This window comes from Mustela nigripes, chromosome 9 (genome assembly GCF_022355385.1).
Source record: "Mustela nigripes isolate SB6536 chromosome 9, MUSNIG.SB6536, whole genome shotgun sequence".
NCBI lineage: Eukaryota > Metazoa > Chordata > Mammalia > Carnivora > Mustelidae > Mustela > Mustela nigripes.
Window position 1 is genome coordinate 35,599,993 of NC_081565.1, and position 18,079 is coordinate 35,618,071.

General features: G+C 46.9%; 2 protein-coding genes across 8 annotated transcripts in view; one reads left to right on the top strand and one right to left on the bottom strand.

The window, feature by feature from the left end:
* Positions 1–2,146: 2,146 nt before the first annotated feature.
* Positions 2,147–3,127, top strand: LOC132024118 (olfactory receptor 13C7-like). Its single transcript, XM_059410120.1, has one exon. The coding sequence runs from the start codon at positions 2,147–2,149 to the stop codon at positions 3,125–3,127; it is 981 nt and encodes a 326-aa protein (XP_059266103.1).
* Positions 3,128–5,435: 2,308 nt separating this feature from the next.
* The window catches only part of TMEM8B (transmembrane protein 8B), a 43,463-nt gene continuing 30,819 nt past the window's right edge, over positions 5,436–18,079 (bottom strand). For 6 of the 7 annotated variants that reach the window (XM_059411340.1, XM_059411343.1, XM_059411338.1 and 3 more), the window contains 7 exons: positions 15,076–15,169; positions 14,768–14,891; positions 14,548–14,690; positions 14,135–14,313; positions 6,860–7,006; positions 6,610–6,726; positions 5,436–6,363 (listed from right to left, as the gene is read on the bottom strand). In XM_059411340.1, coding sequence (XP_059267323.1) covers positions 6,028–6,363; positions 6,610–6,726; positions 6,860–7,006; positions 14,135–14,313; positions 14,548–14,690; positions 14,768–14,891; positions 15,076–15,169 — 1,140 coding nt within the window. In that variant the 3' untranslated portion in view covers positions 5,436–6,027. The remainder of the gene's footprint in view (positions 6,364–6,609; positions 6,727–6,859; positions 7,007–14,134; positions 14,314–14,547; positions 14,691–14,767; positions 14,892–15,075; positions 15,170–18,079) is intronic. The other variant, XM_059411339.1, reaches the window with a different exon arrangement.

Genomic DNA, 18,079 nt, shown 5'->3' on the forward strand with positions numbered 1-18,079 from the left:
TTAGAACTAGTCACTGACTGACAACTCCCCTGCCAGATTAGAACCTGGTTTTCCCTCCTCCTGCGACATCACTGCCAAAATCATTTATCCCACAAGGCAATATGGAGGCCAAGAAGGGAGTCACTTGGCTTGCATGACCACTGGAATATATATGTTCTTGTATGTTCTTTTAAAAATCAACAGATGATTGCATTTGAAACTAACAGATTGGAAGGTACCTGGCAAGCGGAGAAGCCCAAGGGCCTGATGGATAGGTTGCTTACTTTTTCCCCATGTTTTGTCAACAGAACAGGGATCAATCCTGTGTAGGTCACTGTTCTGCCAAGTGGTGGAAAATATTTACTCGGGTCTCATATAAATATACAATCCATCCATAAACCCTCCAACCCATTTCCCTGGCAAAGCCCATCTCGCCTTTTATGCACGTCCCTCAATTGCAAAAGTAATTTTGTAAGCTGGCTCTTGGTAATTCATTTTAACCTATAGTCCCTAGTGTATTTCTGTTTGTTTTTGGTGAAGGGGGTGGTGAACGTCCTTTTGCTCTCTCTGGTGCAAGTGGCGTGACACTATTAACCACATATAAGACTTGAACACATGGTACACTTCTGTCATCTGAGAGAAGTTTAGCCGAGTTTCCTTGATTTTTGTTAATTTGTATCAGACACTATTCCTCCTCTGGATGTAGATTTTGATAATTCAAATTATTCTGCCATAGTCTTCTTGATAGGATAACTGAGTATCAGTAAATTGTGTAATAATGCTGGACTCAGTTGCAGAAGATAAACTCCTGAAGTCTAATGCTGGTACCTTGGCCGTTTTTGTTTTCCCTCACAGCGTCTAGCTTAAGCCTTGCAGGAGATGGCCATCTAGTAATTATTTAATGAACTGAATGTTTTAAAATGTTTTTATTTGATATCTTTGGCGATTATCTTTCTGCTTGTGATTAAATGCACTCTCAGTAAAATAAAGTAAATAAATTTATGTCTTAAAAAATGCTTTTTTTTAAGTGCAAGTAAAATAAATTTATCTCTTAAAAAAAAAAAAAAAAAAAAAATCAACAGATGAGGGGCGCCTGGGTGGCTCAGTGGAGCCTCTGCCTTCAGCTCATGTCATGATCCCAGGGTCCTGGGATCGAGCCCTGCATCAGGCTCTCTGCTCAACAGGGAGCTGGCTTCCCCCTCTCTGCCTACTTGTGATCTCTGTCTGTCAAATAAATAAAATATTTTTTAAAAATAATGTTAAAAAAAAAATCAAAAGATGAGAGGCCACCTGGTTGGCTCAGTCAGCTAAGAGTCTAACTCTTGATTTAGCCTCAGGTCATGATCTCAGGATCCTAGGATCAAGCCCCGAATTGGGCTCCCCACTCAGCGGGGATCTGCTTGTCTCTCTCTCCTTCTGCCCACCCCCACACCCCTTCTCATGCTCTGTCTCTCTAAAATAAATAAATAAATCATTTAAAAAATTCAGCAGATGAGGGAACAGGGAAAAAACGATAGCCTATCATTCCTTAAAGAGAGATAACTGCACATCAGGCTTATACATCCTGTGGAGTGAGAATGTTTGATCCTTAACACCCAAAGGGACCACTCATCCCTCACCCACGGGCCGGCAAGAGCTCATCTCACCTGATTCAGGGAAGAAGGGGCAGCCTTATGATAGGTATGGTATGTTTCTGTCCACTTATTTTTCTTACTGTTGTACCCCCAGCACCTAAACAAGACCTAGCACAGAATCAATACTCAAAGCACATTCAGCAAATGAATGAATCTGAAATACCATGAGCATAATTCAGCCATATAAAGTCATAACCTAGAAAAGATGCCTCCTTCAACAGCCAAGAACACTAGATTATGACGGAGTATGCCAAACATGAATCCTCCTCTCTTGTCTCCCCTGCCCCCACCACGGGAAGAATGAGGAGGAGCCTAGGGGACTAGAATGTCCTCATTTCCCTAAGTCACATCAGAGCTGCAGAGCTGAGAGGGCCAGCTTGCAGTCCTGAAGTCCAACCCTCTCATTACACAGATGGTGAAACTAAATCGCAGGGGCAGAGATGACCTGCCCAAGGTCAGGTTGCTTGGTTTCCAGGCCAGCAAGAGCTTCTTCTGACTCACGTGTGGTCTGGACAGGAAGGAGGGACAAGGAGATGACAAACCAGACGGCTGTGACAGAATTCATCTTGCTGGGGCTCCAAGAGCACCGTAACCTTGAGACAGTCCTGTTTATGCTCTGCCTGGGCATCTACAGTGTCAATGTCCTGGGGAACTCCCTCCTCATGGGGCTGAGCGTGCTGGACCTCCGCCTGCACAGCCCCATGTACTTCTTTCTCAGCAACCTCTCCCTCATGGACATCTGTGGCACATCCTCCTTTGTGCCTCTCATGCTGGTCAACTTCCTGGAAGCCCAGAGGACCATCTCCTTCCCTGGCTGTGCCCTGCAGATGTACCTGACCCTGGCGCTGGGTTCCACAGAGTGCCTGCTCCTGGCCGTTATGGCCTATGACCGTTACGTGGCGATCTGCCAGCCACTTAGGTACCCAGAGATCATGAACGGGCAGACTTGTGTGCGGATGGCAGTGCTGAGCTGGGGGACAGGCTTTGCCAACTCACTGCTGCAGTCCCTTCTCACCTGGAGCCTCCCCTTCTGTGGTCACAATATCATCAACCACTTCTTCTGTGAGATCTTGGCAGTGCTGAAACTGGCCTGTGGGGACATCTCTCTCAACGCACTGATGTTAGTGGTGGCCACAGCGGTCCTGACGCTGGCCCCACTCCTGCTCATCTGCCTGTCCTATGTTGTCATCCTTGCTACCATCCTTAGGGTGCCCTCTGCTGCAGGCCGGCGCAAAGCCTTCTCCACCTGCTCTGCCCACATCACAGTGGTGGTGGTTTTCTATGGGACCATCTCCTTCATGTATTTCAAGCCCAAGGCCAAGGACCCTGACCTGGATAAGATTATTGCACTGTTCTATGGGGTTGTGACACCCTCACTGAACCCCATCATCTACAGCCTGAGGAACGCAGAGGTGAAGGCTGCTGCCCTAGCCCTGCTTGCGGGAGGCCTGCTCTCCAGAAAAATGGCCCACCCTCTCTGTTGCTCTTCACCTCTATCATGCACGGCAGGCTAGGTCCATCGTGGTGAAGACTTGGAATTGCAGTGGCTGAAACCCACAAGGGTTTATCTCCCACTCCCGCTGCCGGTCCTTTAGCAGCTGACTGGTGGCTGGGGTCAGCTCTCAATCATCTTCATCCCTCTGGGTCTCAGGATAAGCAGCTACCATCTGGAACACTGCTGGTCACCGTGACAAAGCCTGCACTGGCTCTTTGAGCTTCACTTCCACCTTCACTTCGTCCGCCAATGCAAGCACGTGCCACAGCTAACATCAAGGGGCAGACGAAGCACACTCACCACGTGTCTGGAAGGAGCAGGAAGACTGAGAAGTCTGTGAATAGTCATCAGCAATAATGGCTGCCACACTATCCTACAGTCAATCCAAGAGCCACTAGATATTTGCCTCCCTCTTCTCTCACCATCACTGCCCCACACGTCCAGTCAGTCATGAAGTCCTAGAGAATCCATGGCCTAAGACCTGAATGGGTCCCCTCCTTTCTCCTCACAGTGCCTCCTCAAGAAGCCTTCACTCTCCCTCTCTCTCAAATACTGCAACAGCTGTGTCACTTTCGTCCTACAAACGCCTTTCAAAATCTACCCTCTGCACTAGCTGTCAAAACGCCAATCTGAGAAAATCCAAAAAACAAAACACCAATCAAACCACGCCACTCTCCTGCTTAGATCCCCCAGTGGCTCATTTCCCATGGGATAAAAGCCAGACCCCCACCTCTCCATCCAACCTCATACCAGCTGCTTTCCTCAGCCCCTCTCCACCCACACACACTCTCCGGATCCAGGTTCCCTGAACTATTCCCAGTTCCTCAGCAAGTATCAGTCTTTTCTGCCTCTGTCTCCCCCTTGCTCTTCCCTCTCATGTCCAGATGCTTCTTGATCTTTAGCTAACATGTACTGGATCACAGACCAGGCCAAGCCCTATACTGTGTCCTAAGTGCTTTACTGACTGGGGACCACCTGGAATGAGTGGAGGAATACAATATGGACACTGGTGACCAGAAAGAACACCTTGGCATTACAGAAATTTATTTAATCCTTACTCAGATCTGCCCCCCTCTTCCAAAAAACCCCCTTCTGACCCCTCCTAGCAGGGTGTGGTCTGTCCCAGCTCTATGTCCCTCTTCACAGAAGGACTCTGTCCTGAACCCTAGCTATTTGGGTTCAAGCATCCTAGCGACCTGACTCTATATATCCTAATATGAAGGACTAGTATTTCTGATACAAGGAAGAGACATCAAGCCCACACCTCTTGACTCACCATTCAGTTGGCCACATCGCTCTACTCAGGGCCCCAAGGAAGAGACAGAATTGCAGAAAGCAGAGAACAAAGGGATTTTTCCTGGTTTTTGAGCTTTAAAAACCTAGGCTCTAAGGTCTTCACAGGAGAGAATGAAGGCATAGACAAGAACTAGGAGAAAAACCTAAGTAAAAGGGAGTTTTCCCAACCTCCAGATTAATGCTCTAAGTTAAGGGAGAAGGAAGAGAGAGAAGGGGATGCAGTAAGAGCACTGGCAAAGAAGGGTCCCAAAAGGAAGAGGCCCTGAGCCACATTCCCTAGGCCAAATATCCGGACAGATTTGTAGGATCTGAAAGATGGAGGAACTCCTGCCTTGTTGGTCAGGTAAAACCCAGAGCAGGCCCCCAAAGTAGAAATGGCTTCAAGGTGTGTCTGGGCTATCCAAGCCTCACAGGTCTTTGTGGGTGGCACGGAAGTCAGGGAGGGCCTCAGGACTGACAATGGTTATGCAGATGGGAAAAAGCGCTCTGGGATGGCCTGCCTACACTGCTAACTGGGGACCAGGTGGAATGACGGAACTCACGTGACCAGAAAACAACCTCCCAACGTCTTCCCATTATTTAAGATCCTCAAGACTCAGCTAAGACTCTTATAGAAAGAGAGGAACTCCCAAACTGACAAAGGATATCTCTCAGGCACAAAAGATGACACTCGGGCAAAATGGGGGCTCAAAATAGAAGTTACGTTCTGGTGATATTTCTCGCACATTTGTGATTTGTACCTGCTAGTCCAATTTCCTGAAACCTCAGCTTCCTTTCCTGTTGGGTGTGGGCACCACAAGGGAAGTCTGTCTCACTAATTTAAATCACCCTAACATGCACGTGCATGCACACACACACATACACACACCCCTACTCCCAGCAGCTGCAGTCTGCCATGATGGAGCAAAAAGCTCCGGCAGAAGCTCCAGCAGCTCATTCCAGCTGGGTTCCCACCAACCCTGCTCATTTTTTTGGACCCTCTCTTTCCCTCTCCTCCCCACACCCTTGACCCAAGGAAAAAAGGCAGCACAGAACCAGCAAATACTTCATTGGAGACACACCAGACTCCACCTGCATCAACTCAGGTTACCAGTGCCCCCAGCCCCAGCCCCACCTGCCCTGCAATCCCCCTCCCGGCACAGCACAGCACAGCATGGCACGGTATGGCCCAGACGCTGCCTTGGGAAGGAAGCCTGAGACCAGAGTTGCTGAGCTGCTGGGAAGATTTGGAGACTCGTTGTCCCCAAGATGGACTCCATTTCCTCTGGAATGCCGCCATATCCTGAGAGGGCTTTGTCTCCCTGGGAAGGAATCCATATCCTTAGGAGGGCTCCACATCCCTGGGAAGGGCTCCACATCCCTAGGAGGGACTCCTCGGTCCGGAGGGGCTCTAGGGTCCTACACAGGCTCCATCCTTAAGAAGGGCTCCATGGATGCAGGAAGACTCCAGGCCTTCAGGAAGTTCGCCAGGTCCCTAGAAGAGCTCCATGTCCTTAAGAAAGACTCTATGTCCTCGAGAAATACAACCTGTCTCTTATCCAGGGAGGGTTCCACACTCCCAGGAAGGGCTCTCTGCCCCTAGGAAGGGTTCATGCTCCCCAAAGGCCAGGCCCAAAGCCCCACTCAGCTGGAACAGATGCTGCTGACAGTGGCCCCACCTGGACCCACAAGGCCCAGCTCCTCCTGCTCATTGATGCACAGCTGGTAACCGCAGCCCCGGGCCCGAGCTCCAGATGGGACCCGGTGGTCAGTCTTGGCACGTGGGGGCAGCAAGAAGCCCACGCTGCCAGCGATGAGCATATGCCAAATGCTGTGAATGTAGAAGTAGTTGTCTCGGGTCTCCACAAAAGCATAGAGTAGGACAGCACTGCCCGCAATCAGGCTGCCCGGACACAGGTAGAAAAGCCAACGGCGCCATGTGGGTGGGTAGCAGTGCCGGCGGCGGACGCTGCGTACTGTCTGGGGGAAGCAGAGAAGTGGGACTCAGGAATACAAGGCCTTGGAACCCAAGCCAGAGCTGGTCATTCCCAGGCTTCCCAGAGCCCTCATGACCCGAAGGCACCGGCCAAGTCTGAAGTGGGCACCATGAACAGCACAGTGATGATGACAGGATCCAAGCCCACCTTAAATTGGGGACCAGATCCTCAGGGCCCTGCACCCAAGTCCTGCTGGGACGCCCCCCTCCCCAAGCCCTCCCAACCTTACCCAGGCTGTGGCCAAGATGCCCAGGGCGAAGAGACTGGGTCCAAGCAGGTTCCAGAGTCCATGCCGGTCAAGCTGTAGAGCCATAGACAGCAGCATAGCCCCCAGCAAATACAGCACCTGGAGAGAGAGGACTCCAGGGGCTGGGCCGGGATGGCGGGAGGCACTTGGCAATGCCCCCAGGGAGAGGTTGGGAGTGAGCTTCAAGTGGACTTTGCCTACAGTTGTCCCCCAGGGCCCACTCAGGACTGACCTGCTTGACCACAGGCTGTAAACGTGCCATGGCAATGACAGTGACCCACACGGACATTAAGGAGCCCAGGAAATCACAGAACTGCAGCACATCGTAGTCCATGATGCAGAAAACCACAATGCCTGGCTGGTCACAGGCATGGTAAAACTGGAGGAAGAAATGACAGGCATTGAGAGAACTTGGGCAACGGTTCAGGTCCATGAAGCAGGAGAAAGAAGTCACGAGGATGGTGTGCTGCTGTCAGAAAAGCAGAGGTCAGAGGTCACAGACTGAGCAGAACTGGGAAATGCCTGACTCCCGGCTCCTGAGAAGAATGTGGTAAGGAAGCCTGGTCTGCCTCACAAGCCATTATGTATACACCAGCCCTGACCCTGTCCTTACCTTCCTAATCTTCCCAATTCTGGAATGTACTATGGAGAGCACAGGCTGGTGGGGATTCCAGGTATGTCAGTCTAAGGCCTATCCTTCCCTTCTTCTCATGCTCACCATGGGTCCCACCTATAATCCCCATCACTGGCCCAAGCTATGGGGCTAGACACTGGTCTCTGGCCACCCTAGACCCTAAGCCTCCCCTGCATATCCCAGTTTCCCCTGATAGCTCAGACTCGGAGTTAGGATTCATCCTTAGGCTTAGGCCTTACACTAACTGGCCCTCTTCATCCCCACCCATCCAAAGTCATGGGTGGACGGATGGGGGGGAAAGCAAGAGAAAAGGCAGACCCTGGACCATGGAGAAGAACACAACACTTTATACCATGGAGAAGAATACAAGGAAGGGACAGTGTCCGCCTAGCCTCTACTGTGGGAAAGGTGGTAAAGAGGAGTTAGGAAGGGGGCACAGGGGACACAGGGGTGATTAGATCAGACTATACTGGGCACCCCAATTAAGAAAACAAGGTCTGCAGTTAGCCCCCCTGTGCCTCTCTGGACAATGCAATCATGGCTGCAGGCATCCTGTGTTCCCTTATTTGTAAAAAAGGTCCAAAAATGATCTGAGTTCTTTTTACCTTAGAACATTTGCTGTCACCTTCTCTGAACTTCTGTGTAGAATTTATGTGATTTTTCATTGATGCCAAACACTAAGAACATGTATGGTTTTAAGATTATCTTTGGTGCGAAGATGACAGGAATGTGTATCCCTACGAGCTCACCCAAAGACAAGACACTGGATAAAAACTATGAGGACAAACGCTCCAGACCAGGAATAAACATCACAGTGGCATGCTCACTCTCCAATCACCTGATATTGCCCCTTCTCCACGTCACAAAGAACAGAGGGTTGTGGTGATGAAAAAAGAAAATTAAAATGCTGTAATGGGAGAGAAAAGGTTTTTGGCCTATATAAACTTGGTGGAAATCTACTCATTGGAGTTGACCTTGAGACATTCCAGCAGATTTTGCAGGACCAAAAAACTGACTCAATCTGCTTGATCTCTGTCCCCTGCATGTTAACCCCGGTCCTCAGAGAACCATGGCTGCTGAGGGCACCTCTTGATAGTAGAAACAAGCTGCTAGAGTTGCCACGGTTGGAATGAAGTTCACCAGGCTGAACTGCAACTGGGGCAAGGAGGCTACGGGTTGTACCACCCAAAGGTGGCCTCGGAAGATCTCTGACAGAAGAGGCCCTTCAGGTACCACTTTCAGCCCAGGTCAATCTCTTCATCATTCTATGGAAAGGCAACCCTAAGTGACAAGGGCTCTGAGTCTAGAAGAGAGGTGGACTTACAGACCTCAGTGAGACAGGCAGCCTGGCCCTAGAGGCATATCCATGATTGTGGGTGGAGGGCAGGGAGATATGGCCCACCGCTGAGGAAAGAAGTAGCTGAGCAATATTCAGAGCATTCTCTTCTGGAAGCAGTGGCCTCTGTAACCTCGGGGAAGGATGGAAATGGGAGAACCTGGTCTCCTGTTTGGATGCATTACTGCTGAGAATGAGAAGGTGGAGGTGAGTTCAGAGAAAAGGAGCTTTCTACCCTGAATTCAAATCATAAAGCATGACACCCCAACCTTAATCAAACAGCATCCCCCTTAGAAAAAAGCAGGTGGGAAACTGAAGCGAGTCTATTGTGAAAACTGGCAGAATCCAGTCCAGGAGCAGAGCTGCCAACAGTAGAGTGGGAAGGCAATTCTTTCTTTCTCTTGTACGTGCTGATTAATTGGGAGTTTAGTTCCTAAGCAAACGGATTATTTTGGTCTTTTGCTATTGTAGCTATTGGATATTAATTATTCTCTACCTCTAAGACCAGCTATAAGAGACTCAAAAGGTCAGTCTCTAGAGACAAAGGATAAGAAAGAAATTGCTAAGTTTCTTTTGACCTGTTGAAGATTTCATCCAGTCAATTCAAACTGCAAAATTTATAACTTTGGAAAAGGTGAATAATCTAAGAACAGGGAGAAGCTAGGAGTTAAGAAAAAAGAAAACTTAGGGATATTAATTGGCATTGGGAAACCTTGGGTTTAATTCCTTCAAATTTTAAAGTCTTAAGCTTGGGTACCTATCATCTGTCTTTCCCTGCACTTTGGAGGTAAAGAATGCTGTCCCTTCACTTCAGGAACAGACTGCTTTGTTTTGAGTACTCCAAGCTTTTAAAAGGGCTTGCAAGTTAAGCAACCACGGCTCCCTCGTACATATTATTAAATTGAGAAAGTAAGCTCTTACTGGGAAACTGAGAGCCTTTTCACCCAAGTCCACATCTGCATTTGAATTAGTATCTGAACACACCTAAAAGATCGATTTTTTTCAATTCTTTCTTTCTTGTACGTGCTGATTAATTGGGAGTTTAGTTCCTAAGCAAACAGATTATTTTGGTCCTTTGCTATTTTAGCTATTGGATATTGATTATTCTCTACCTCTAAAACCAGCTATAAGTACTACAGCTACTAAATTACCCAATACCATTTTCTGATTTGGATTTTATTTTAAAACACTAATTTTACACTTCAGGCCTTCACCAAGCTTGCTCCATCTGCCTGACTCTCAAGTATATAAAAGGAAATGCCCAAACATATCTTGAAGAGAGGCTTGTAATAAATCCTTCAATTTCAAATAAGAGAAAATATATATCAGAGAAAAGCAAAGTTAAATCACCTAATATTGAAGACACATATAAGGGAATAATTAACTGAAGGCTGATTGTCCTCCTAAGAAATTTCTGTGCAATGAAAAAAAGAGTAGGGGATAATGGAGAGATTGCCTCTGGAGTAGAGAGGTTTGGGGAGAAATCATTGCACTAGTACTGACTGATTATTCTCCAAGCATTCTAAAAGGTCAGAGAGATTTTTAAGGTCATAGAAAACCTACAGGAATAGAGTAAGTTAAAATTGCTATGTGAGGTGAACAAGATGATATACCCTTCACCAATCCTGATCTGCCTATGGTCACCGCTCAGTGTCTAAAAACACCATTACTGACTCCTTCGTGGTGCTTAATTCACTAGGGAAACCTACCAACAACCTGTGTCAGCTTACTTCACTGAAACTTCTCAACCTGGAGAAGACAGCATCTTGATATCATATATTCTGGGTATCTATCTGTCCCTTCTACCTGCACTGCTTCCACTTGTTTTTTTTTTTCATGGAGCAGAATCCACCATCCACTGCCATGGCATCCCACTCATTACCATCCTTAACCAGGAGATACAACTTAGAGTAAACAAAGCAAAGCAAATCACTCACCACCACAGAGTTCACTGGTATAAACCTACTGCCCATCACCTAGGAGCAACCAGCTGAACAAAACACTGGAATGGCCTACTGAAGGCTTAGTTACAGTGTCACCCAGGAGACTTTACTCTGTAAGTCTGGAATAGTCTCCTATGTTTGGCACACAGTGGGTCCTCAGTAAGCTCTCATCATCTTATACTTTATGCCATGTATGTTCATGAGAGAATATCCCTACACTAATAAACTTTCCTCCATGCAGAAACAAAGAAAGAAACTTGCAATATTGTTGATCCACTGAAAACTGTGGGCTAATTTTTACACTGGTATTTCTTCTGTCAACAGAAATAAAAAGAAATGACAGAAATAACATAGAAAGATTGGGAAGTTTAAAATAAGAAATTTAGATTACAAACTGGCTTCTGTTAATATAATTCTAATCTAATTTGACACCTTCCTCAGCTTTGGACTGTTTATGAGGTAAATTTTTTTTTAATTAACCTAAATTGTTTTCTGTGAGATTTCATATTTTTATAACATAACTATATAGTTCATCTGGTGCTTCAAAATGGAGTATTCAGGCACTACAGAGTGTAAAACTGGAGATGCAAATACACTCAATCCATGCAGGGACTGGAGTATCTGCACTCAGGATATAATGGAATTTATGGCTATTCCCTTATTATCTGCCTCCATTTCCTCTTGGAAACAGTCGTGGGATTTTGCCAAGGGCCACTAGTAATTACTTATGAGGTGTGAGGAACAGAAGAGCTAAGCAGAAGGCAGGATATCAACAATCAGCAAGAAAGTCCCCAGGGGCCCCGGGGACTTTCGAACATCAACTTGTGGGAACGGATTGTGAGGCTCCAACTGGCACTGGGAAGAATCCACGGCGTGAACTGTATGGGCTAGAGCCATACAACTGCAGTGTTTGCTGTATTCCCCTTGATGACTTCTTGCATTTGGTTATATTTTTTGGGCTTTTGATCAGTTCTTCTTATCTTTTAAGAATTTGAGAACTATTTTTAAAGAAGAATGTGAGAACTACTAAATGAGGTCGTAAGTTACTCTACATATTCCAGGACTTCTGAGAAACTGACATCAGTTTAGAAATTTACCAATGCATCCTCTCTGCCATGGTGCCAGGAGACAATACAGCTCAGTGATTACATATAAGGCATCTAGAGAATTCTGGTTCTACCACTCATGTTACACCTCAGACAAAGTACTTAAACTGCCCTCACCTGCAAAAAGGGATGATGATGATGATAATATAAGTGCCTATCTATTACTCTAATGGGATTGTGAGGACTCAGTTTGCAGTGTCTGACACACTAGATGTTATTTTGCTGTTTCCATTATCTGAACTGGTCTGGCTATACACAAAACAAAGTGCTGGATTTGTGACCTATTTTTAACATATTTTACATGTTATGTAATATATTTTGCATTTTCAATTTACAATCTAAACTCTTGAACAAACCTACTGTGTGCTCCCATGCCCTTGATAGGAATCAATGCACTACTCCCACGTATAGACTGTACTGGCTTTGAAGACAGGGGAAAAAACAGTTATCCACGCCCTGGTAGTTTTACCTGCAGTTTGACCACTGGGTCCTTAAATGGAGACTACTGGGGAATGACGTAAGTCCAAACTAAAGAATGAGAAGGAAGAACAATGGGGACCCTGCCCAGGAAACCTGGATGACCAGCATCACGTTTGGCCCATGTGGAAAAAGAAGAGGAGTTAGAGCAAGACTACAGGCAACACCACAGAGCCGGCATCATCTCCTTGATTTTTCACCCTATTATTTTTTTCTTTTTTAAGCAAGCTCCACACATAACATGGGGCTTGACTTCATAAGCCTGAAATCAAGAGTCACATGCTCTACTGACTGAGCCAGCCGGGCACTCTGCTTATTATCCTAGTTAAATGGAAGTTCTGCATATGATGTCAGCCAGTGTAGGCTCCCCTGGTGTTCCAAATGGGGAAAAGGCCTTTTCTTTCAAGGATGACTTGCCATTGTATCCAGAATATAAGGAGTCATCTGGTACTAAACACTCTAGAGTCAACACCCAGGATGCTTGTGCAAAGTGCAGGAGAATGAACCCACTCTCCCCACATGTTCCAGGCTCCTGATACACTTAGGTACTGTTACTGATTGTGAGTCCTATTAGAGCCTCATGCAGCCTAGAGTGGGCTGGTGGAACAGCTGATGCTAGAGGATTTGGTGAGCAACAGTATAAAGGGCATCTGGCAGTTAAAAAAAGAGAGAGAGAGAGAAACCGTGTCTACTGTAAAAATAGAATGAGGCACTATCAGAGCAGGTCTAAAAAGGGGGACAGCCAACCAAAATTAGAGTGTGCTCTTCTCACCCAGCTTAAGAGGGGAAGGTCTCTCTACCCAGCATGGTTCTAGCCTCCTCTTCTTCATCTGTGCATGTACATCCCAGAGGACCCTACAACATGCCCCTCAGTTTCAGAACATTCACCTCCCCCTCCACTTTCTGCTAAATGATAAGTAGGATTTTTGTAATTTGGACATATGTCTGATCTATTAATGCCAAACAAAAGGGAAGCACATATTGGTTTTTGTGATATTCTTGTTGCCAAGACATGAGGAAAGTCTGAATCCATCTAAGATTTTTGCAGAACTCAGAGGCAGGCACTGTATGTCACAAGATGCCAAGAGCCCAGAGAGGAGCTGAAAAGATCCCTAAATGCAGCATCTCAGGGGGAGAATCTACATGAGGGCTGTCACGTTAGCAGACTCACTCCTCTATCCTTTCCTTATTTATGGATTTATTTACTATTTATGAAGCTTGCTAGTAATATGAACTTTTCTGATTATGGGAAAACACAGAGGGGGCTGTGAACATTCTGTAATGAGAGGCAAAGGATTTAAAACTATATTAAACTTCATCAAAATATGTTTCTTTGCACTGGAATTTGGTATCAAGCTGCCCCTTCCCATGCCATCTCAGGATATAGTTGAGTCCACAAAATTTTTTAGGATCCCAAGAGCCAGAATGTTGTATAAATTACCCAGTTATAGAGATCCTCCCTGACTTCCAAAAGTTCCCATGAGAAATCAAGAGGGCCATGGTGACTGAATAGGGAGATACCTTTTCATACCATAAGAAAGAACAAGCCAAAGATATAGAAATGCCCAGTATAACGAAGAACATGAGCACAGTACAGCCAGCCCTCACATCACCGGAGATGAAAGTGGAGACTCTGTAGAGACTCGGGAGAAAGTGCAGATCTCCTGTCACCATACCAAAGATAAAGGGGAAGCTGCGGACACCATTCCATACTGTAGGACAGCCAGTATATTGCAGAAAAGCTCCCCCTGGCCCTCAGTGTATGAGACAGCTGGAGACCACACACTCTTTCTAGCAGCTGTTGGTTATCTTAAGTTACAAACAGCCCTGTTCATTTATGCTGATGTGCCTTACAAAAATTACCATATTCTACCCATGCCGTGAAGAGGGAGACATCCTCATATAATGAAGGTGTAGACATGCCCAAACCCGTGGAAAACACGGTGGAAATGCAGACCCCCACCCATCACCATGAATAAGGACTCAGTGAAGACACAGATGCACCGCATACCGTGGAGAAGAACATGGTGAAGGTGTAGACAGCAGCTTCCAGCACATATCGACTCCGAATGGCCAGGACCACAGGTGGCAAAAACATGAGGTTGCTCAGGCAGAGTAGTAGCGTGGACAGCAGCTGGAATCCATAGGTGAGCGCATCCGCGCTGTCGGTGCAGCCCCAGCCCCTCCAGCCTAAGAGTGGGGAGGGCACAAGGTAGAAGGTGGAAGAGGGCCCAAGGCACCCACAGGTTCGGCACTCCTGCTGGAGGCCTCTCGCCAACCCTACGACACTGCCAGGGAAGGTAGTCTCCGGCCTCCCATTCTCTCCAAACCCATCCTCAATTTAAGGTGCCGCCGCCCGTCCAGCCCCAACTCCCAACCCAGGAAGCCGGCGCCCAGGCTCCCTCGCCAGCCCAGCCCGCTCACCGGCCTTGCACTCGCAGGCCGCGTACAGGTAATTATGTGTGCGCAACAGCTTGCACTGGCCGTAGGGCCCGCAGTCGTCCACGCAGGGGGAGAGGAAAGTGCGCAGCCGCACCTCCGCCGTCGCGTTCCGGCACCGCACGTACCTGCGCACACCCGGCTATCAGCAGGGTCCAAAGCCGCTCCTTTCCCGCCCGGCCCCTCCCGGCCCCACCCAGCTCACCGAGGCCCCACCCCGCACAGGGAGCGCAGGGTCAGGAACCAGGTTCCAGTCTGTGGGAAGGGGATTCGCAGCCTGGCCACTCTGGAAGTGGCACTGACGGAGAGGAGGAAGCCAGCCAGGGACTCTTAGGGGAGAAGGTAGAAGAGAGGGTATCAGCAAGAGGGAAGAGGAGTCTGTATGGGGTCAAGACCTAAAGAACCTTCACCCACCTGACCCCTTCCCTGGCCCATCCTTCCTCCATACCATTCCCCACTGTCGCCAGCTCCAGAGTTATAGACTCTTCTGCTTTCCCCATTCCTCACCCCCACCTTTAGAACAAGTCACCGCTGCATCCCCTAGGCTCAAGGGCACCTCGTGAGTCAGGCATCCAAACACCGTCACGTTTTCCTGGCGCAGGGAGCTCTGGGGAGGACAGGTATGAAGACAAGGCGGTCACACCCTCTAGACCCTACCATCACCCCACCACCCCCAGACTCCTACACCTGTTAACCCCTCTCCAGAAACCCTTCCAGGAGCTCACTGGACATCCCATTCCTGCAGATGCTCTCCACCGCAAAAGCCTGCCTGCCTGCCTTTCTTTCTTCCTTTCTTTCTCTGTCCTTCTCTCTCTTTTCTCCCTCTCTCCCTCTCTTATCCCCATTCTTAGAAAAATTGGAGAACACCAGATTCGCCACAGCATAGATCTTTCAAAGACTGATGCAAATGCAAGGCCCAGTTGTCTTTGAGCAGAATTGTTTAAACTCTATTCAAACAAGAAAGAACACCCTGTTTCAGTCCCATCTAGCTTATAAGAAGGAGTATGAGGAGGGCTGTTGCTAGATGTAGAAACTAGTTGTGAACAAAGGAAACTGTAACGTTTTCAATCATCTTCACTTGGGTCTGAAGGCAGGAGGAGTGTAAAGAAATGTACTCTTCCCTGGGTGAAATGATCCTAGGTACTGAACAGCGGTAACAAAATGTGGTGGGGGGGCGGGGGAGGGAGGATGAAGCAACCTGTCTGGGATTTAAAGAAACCAGATATCCATAGGAATAAATGTAAGGAGTGTCTATAAGAATAAAAGTAACAGGGACGCCTGGGTGGCTCAGTTGGTTGGACGACTGCCTTCGGCTCAGGTCATGATCCCGGAGTCCCAGGATCGAGTCCCGCATCGGGCTCCCACCTCCATGGGGAGTCTGCTTCTTCCTCTGACCTTCTCCTCGCTCATGCTCTCTCTCTCACTGTCTCTCTCTCAAATGAATAAATAAAATCTTTAAAAAAAAAAAAAAAAAAGAATAAAAGTAACAGAATGCCATAAGCTCACCTCATTCAGGAAGGATTCGAGGTAGCTTATTAAATGCATATAATAAGATTAAAAATGCATGAAGGAAATTTAAAAATCAAGATAAAAAAAATAAAGTCTGTCCCTAGATGTAAGCCGTATATTTGATGCTGACTTCCAAGCAACCAAAGCAAAAAAGGAAACATAATGAGTTACCAGATTTTATCTTACAAGTCCATAAGATAAAATTTAATTAGAGTCTCAAAAGAAGCATAGCATCCAAATGGGTGGTTCTCAGGAAAATTCTCATCAAAGAAGCACCGTGTTCTGTGATGCATCCTATCTTCAACCACAAGTGTGAATTTCATACAACTTGCTTTTACTTCCCTCAGTGCAAGCCAGGGTAATATATCAAAGTATTATTCCATAAAAGTCATACTAGTGGGAAGCCAAGGCCGGGGGTGGGGGGTGGGGAGGTGTCCTCTAGGTATGTAGTTCTCCAATCCAAATGTTCAGTTCTTGATTCCAAGGGAAAAAATAAAAATACTCAGAGGGAAAAATCAGAGTAGATGAGCCAATATATCTTTCAGAATAAATATAATGGGTTGTTTGAGGTGTGCAGCAAGTGTCATGGCAGATGGGTGTAATATAAGCAGATGAATATAGAGAAGGACAGGGTGAGGGGCTGCAGGGGTTTGGGGCCTCTACTCTCAAGATAACTGAGGAAGAACAAGTATGGGTTGTACTGCTCTCTGAAACAGGCTATACAGTTTCAAGGTCAAATCAAGACCTCACTGTCATGGCCCAAAGGCAGTAAGAGTAACAGAGATTTTAAGTATGAAAATAAGGAATATCTTGGGGCGCCTGGGTGGCTCAGTGGGTTAAGCCGCTGCCTTCGGCTCAGGTCATGATCTCAGGGTCCTGGGATCGAGTCCCGCATCGGGCTCTCTGCTCGGCAGGGAGCCTGCTTCCCTATCTCTCTCTCTCTCTCTGGCTGCCTCTCCATCTACTTGTGATTTCTCTCTGTCAAATTAATAAATAAAATCTTTAAAAAAAAAAAAAAAAGAAAATAAGGAATATCTTTGGGTTTAAGAATCTGATCTGTCCTTACCAGCAGGAGGACTAAAAAGTTCTGAGCCATGTTCTACAAAAGGCCACATCTAGCCATAGACCAGGTCTCAGGTTGGCTGAAAGGGAAATGGTTCCCCTCCCCGCAGAGCTGGAGCCTAGTACATAAATTACTGGATCGATGCCAATCTAAGACAGTCACTAATGGCCTGACACAGGGCTCTTCCCTAAGCTTGGTCTTATTTAATGCTGAAAATAATAACTAAGAGGTACAGAATGCTGGCTTTTCAAGCATGTGAATTACACAAAGCAGGTAAGACCCAAAACCCAAGCTAGTATTAGGCAGTGGCTCAAAGATGGACATAAATTCTTACACTCAAGTTAAAAGTTTCACTGCAAAAATACGAGGTGGAAATTGGCAGCAGTTCACATGAACCAGCTCAGGGCACAAAATTGTGTTCCTTAGTGACAAGTAGACAAACACAGAACTTAATGTGAAAAAGGACTGAAGAGATAAACAGTTTTAGGTCTTCTTCAACTTTCCAAAGCTTTGACTTGTGATCCTATTACTTTTATAATAAAAAAGTAAATGTATACAGCTGGTTTGAGAAAATAAAAAGAAAAAAGGAAAAGACTCTGAGATCTTAATTCACCACAACCCCAGGTAATCCCCCAGTGTGATGTGGTAGCTCAAAAAGGAAACTTGACCTCAGGCTGCACAAAACCGCATGCCACCCCGGTCAAAGCCCCTTGGATCACTTATCTCAGAGGCACTAGGACTAGAGGAGACAGAAGAGGAGGAGGAGACGTCTAAGATGCTGAGGTTGTTCGGCTTTCAGGAGATGAGGGGCATCTGAAGGATTGCTAAACAGGATAGGAATGTAACAACTGTACCACAATGAAGATGTAAAATAATAGGGGAAACTATGCAGGGAAAGAGGGGGCATATGGCGACTCCCCATACTTTGTGCCCAATTTTTCTGTA

Coding starts and splice junctions, on each gene's coding strand:
- LOC132024118 (XM_059410120.1), top strand. CDS start 2,147: ATGACAAACCAGACGGCTGTGACAGAATTCATCTTGCTGGGGCTCCAA.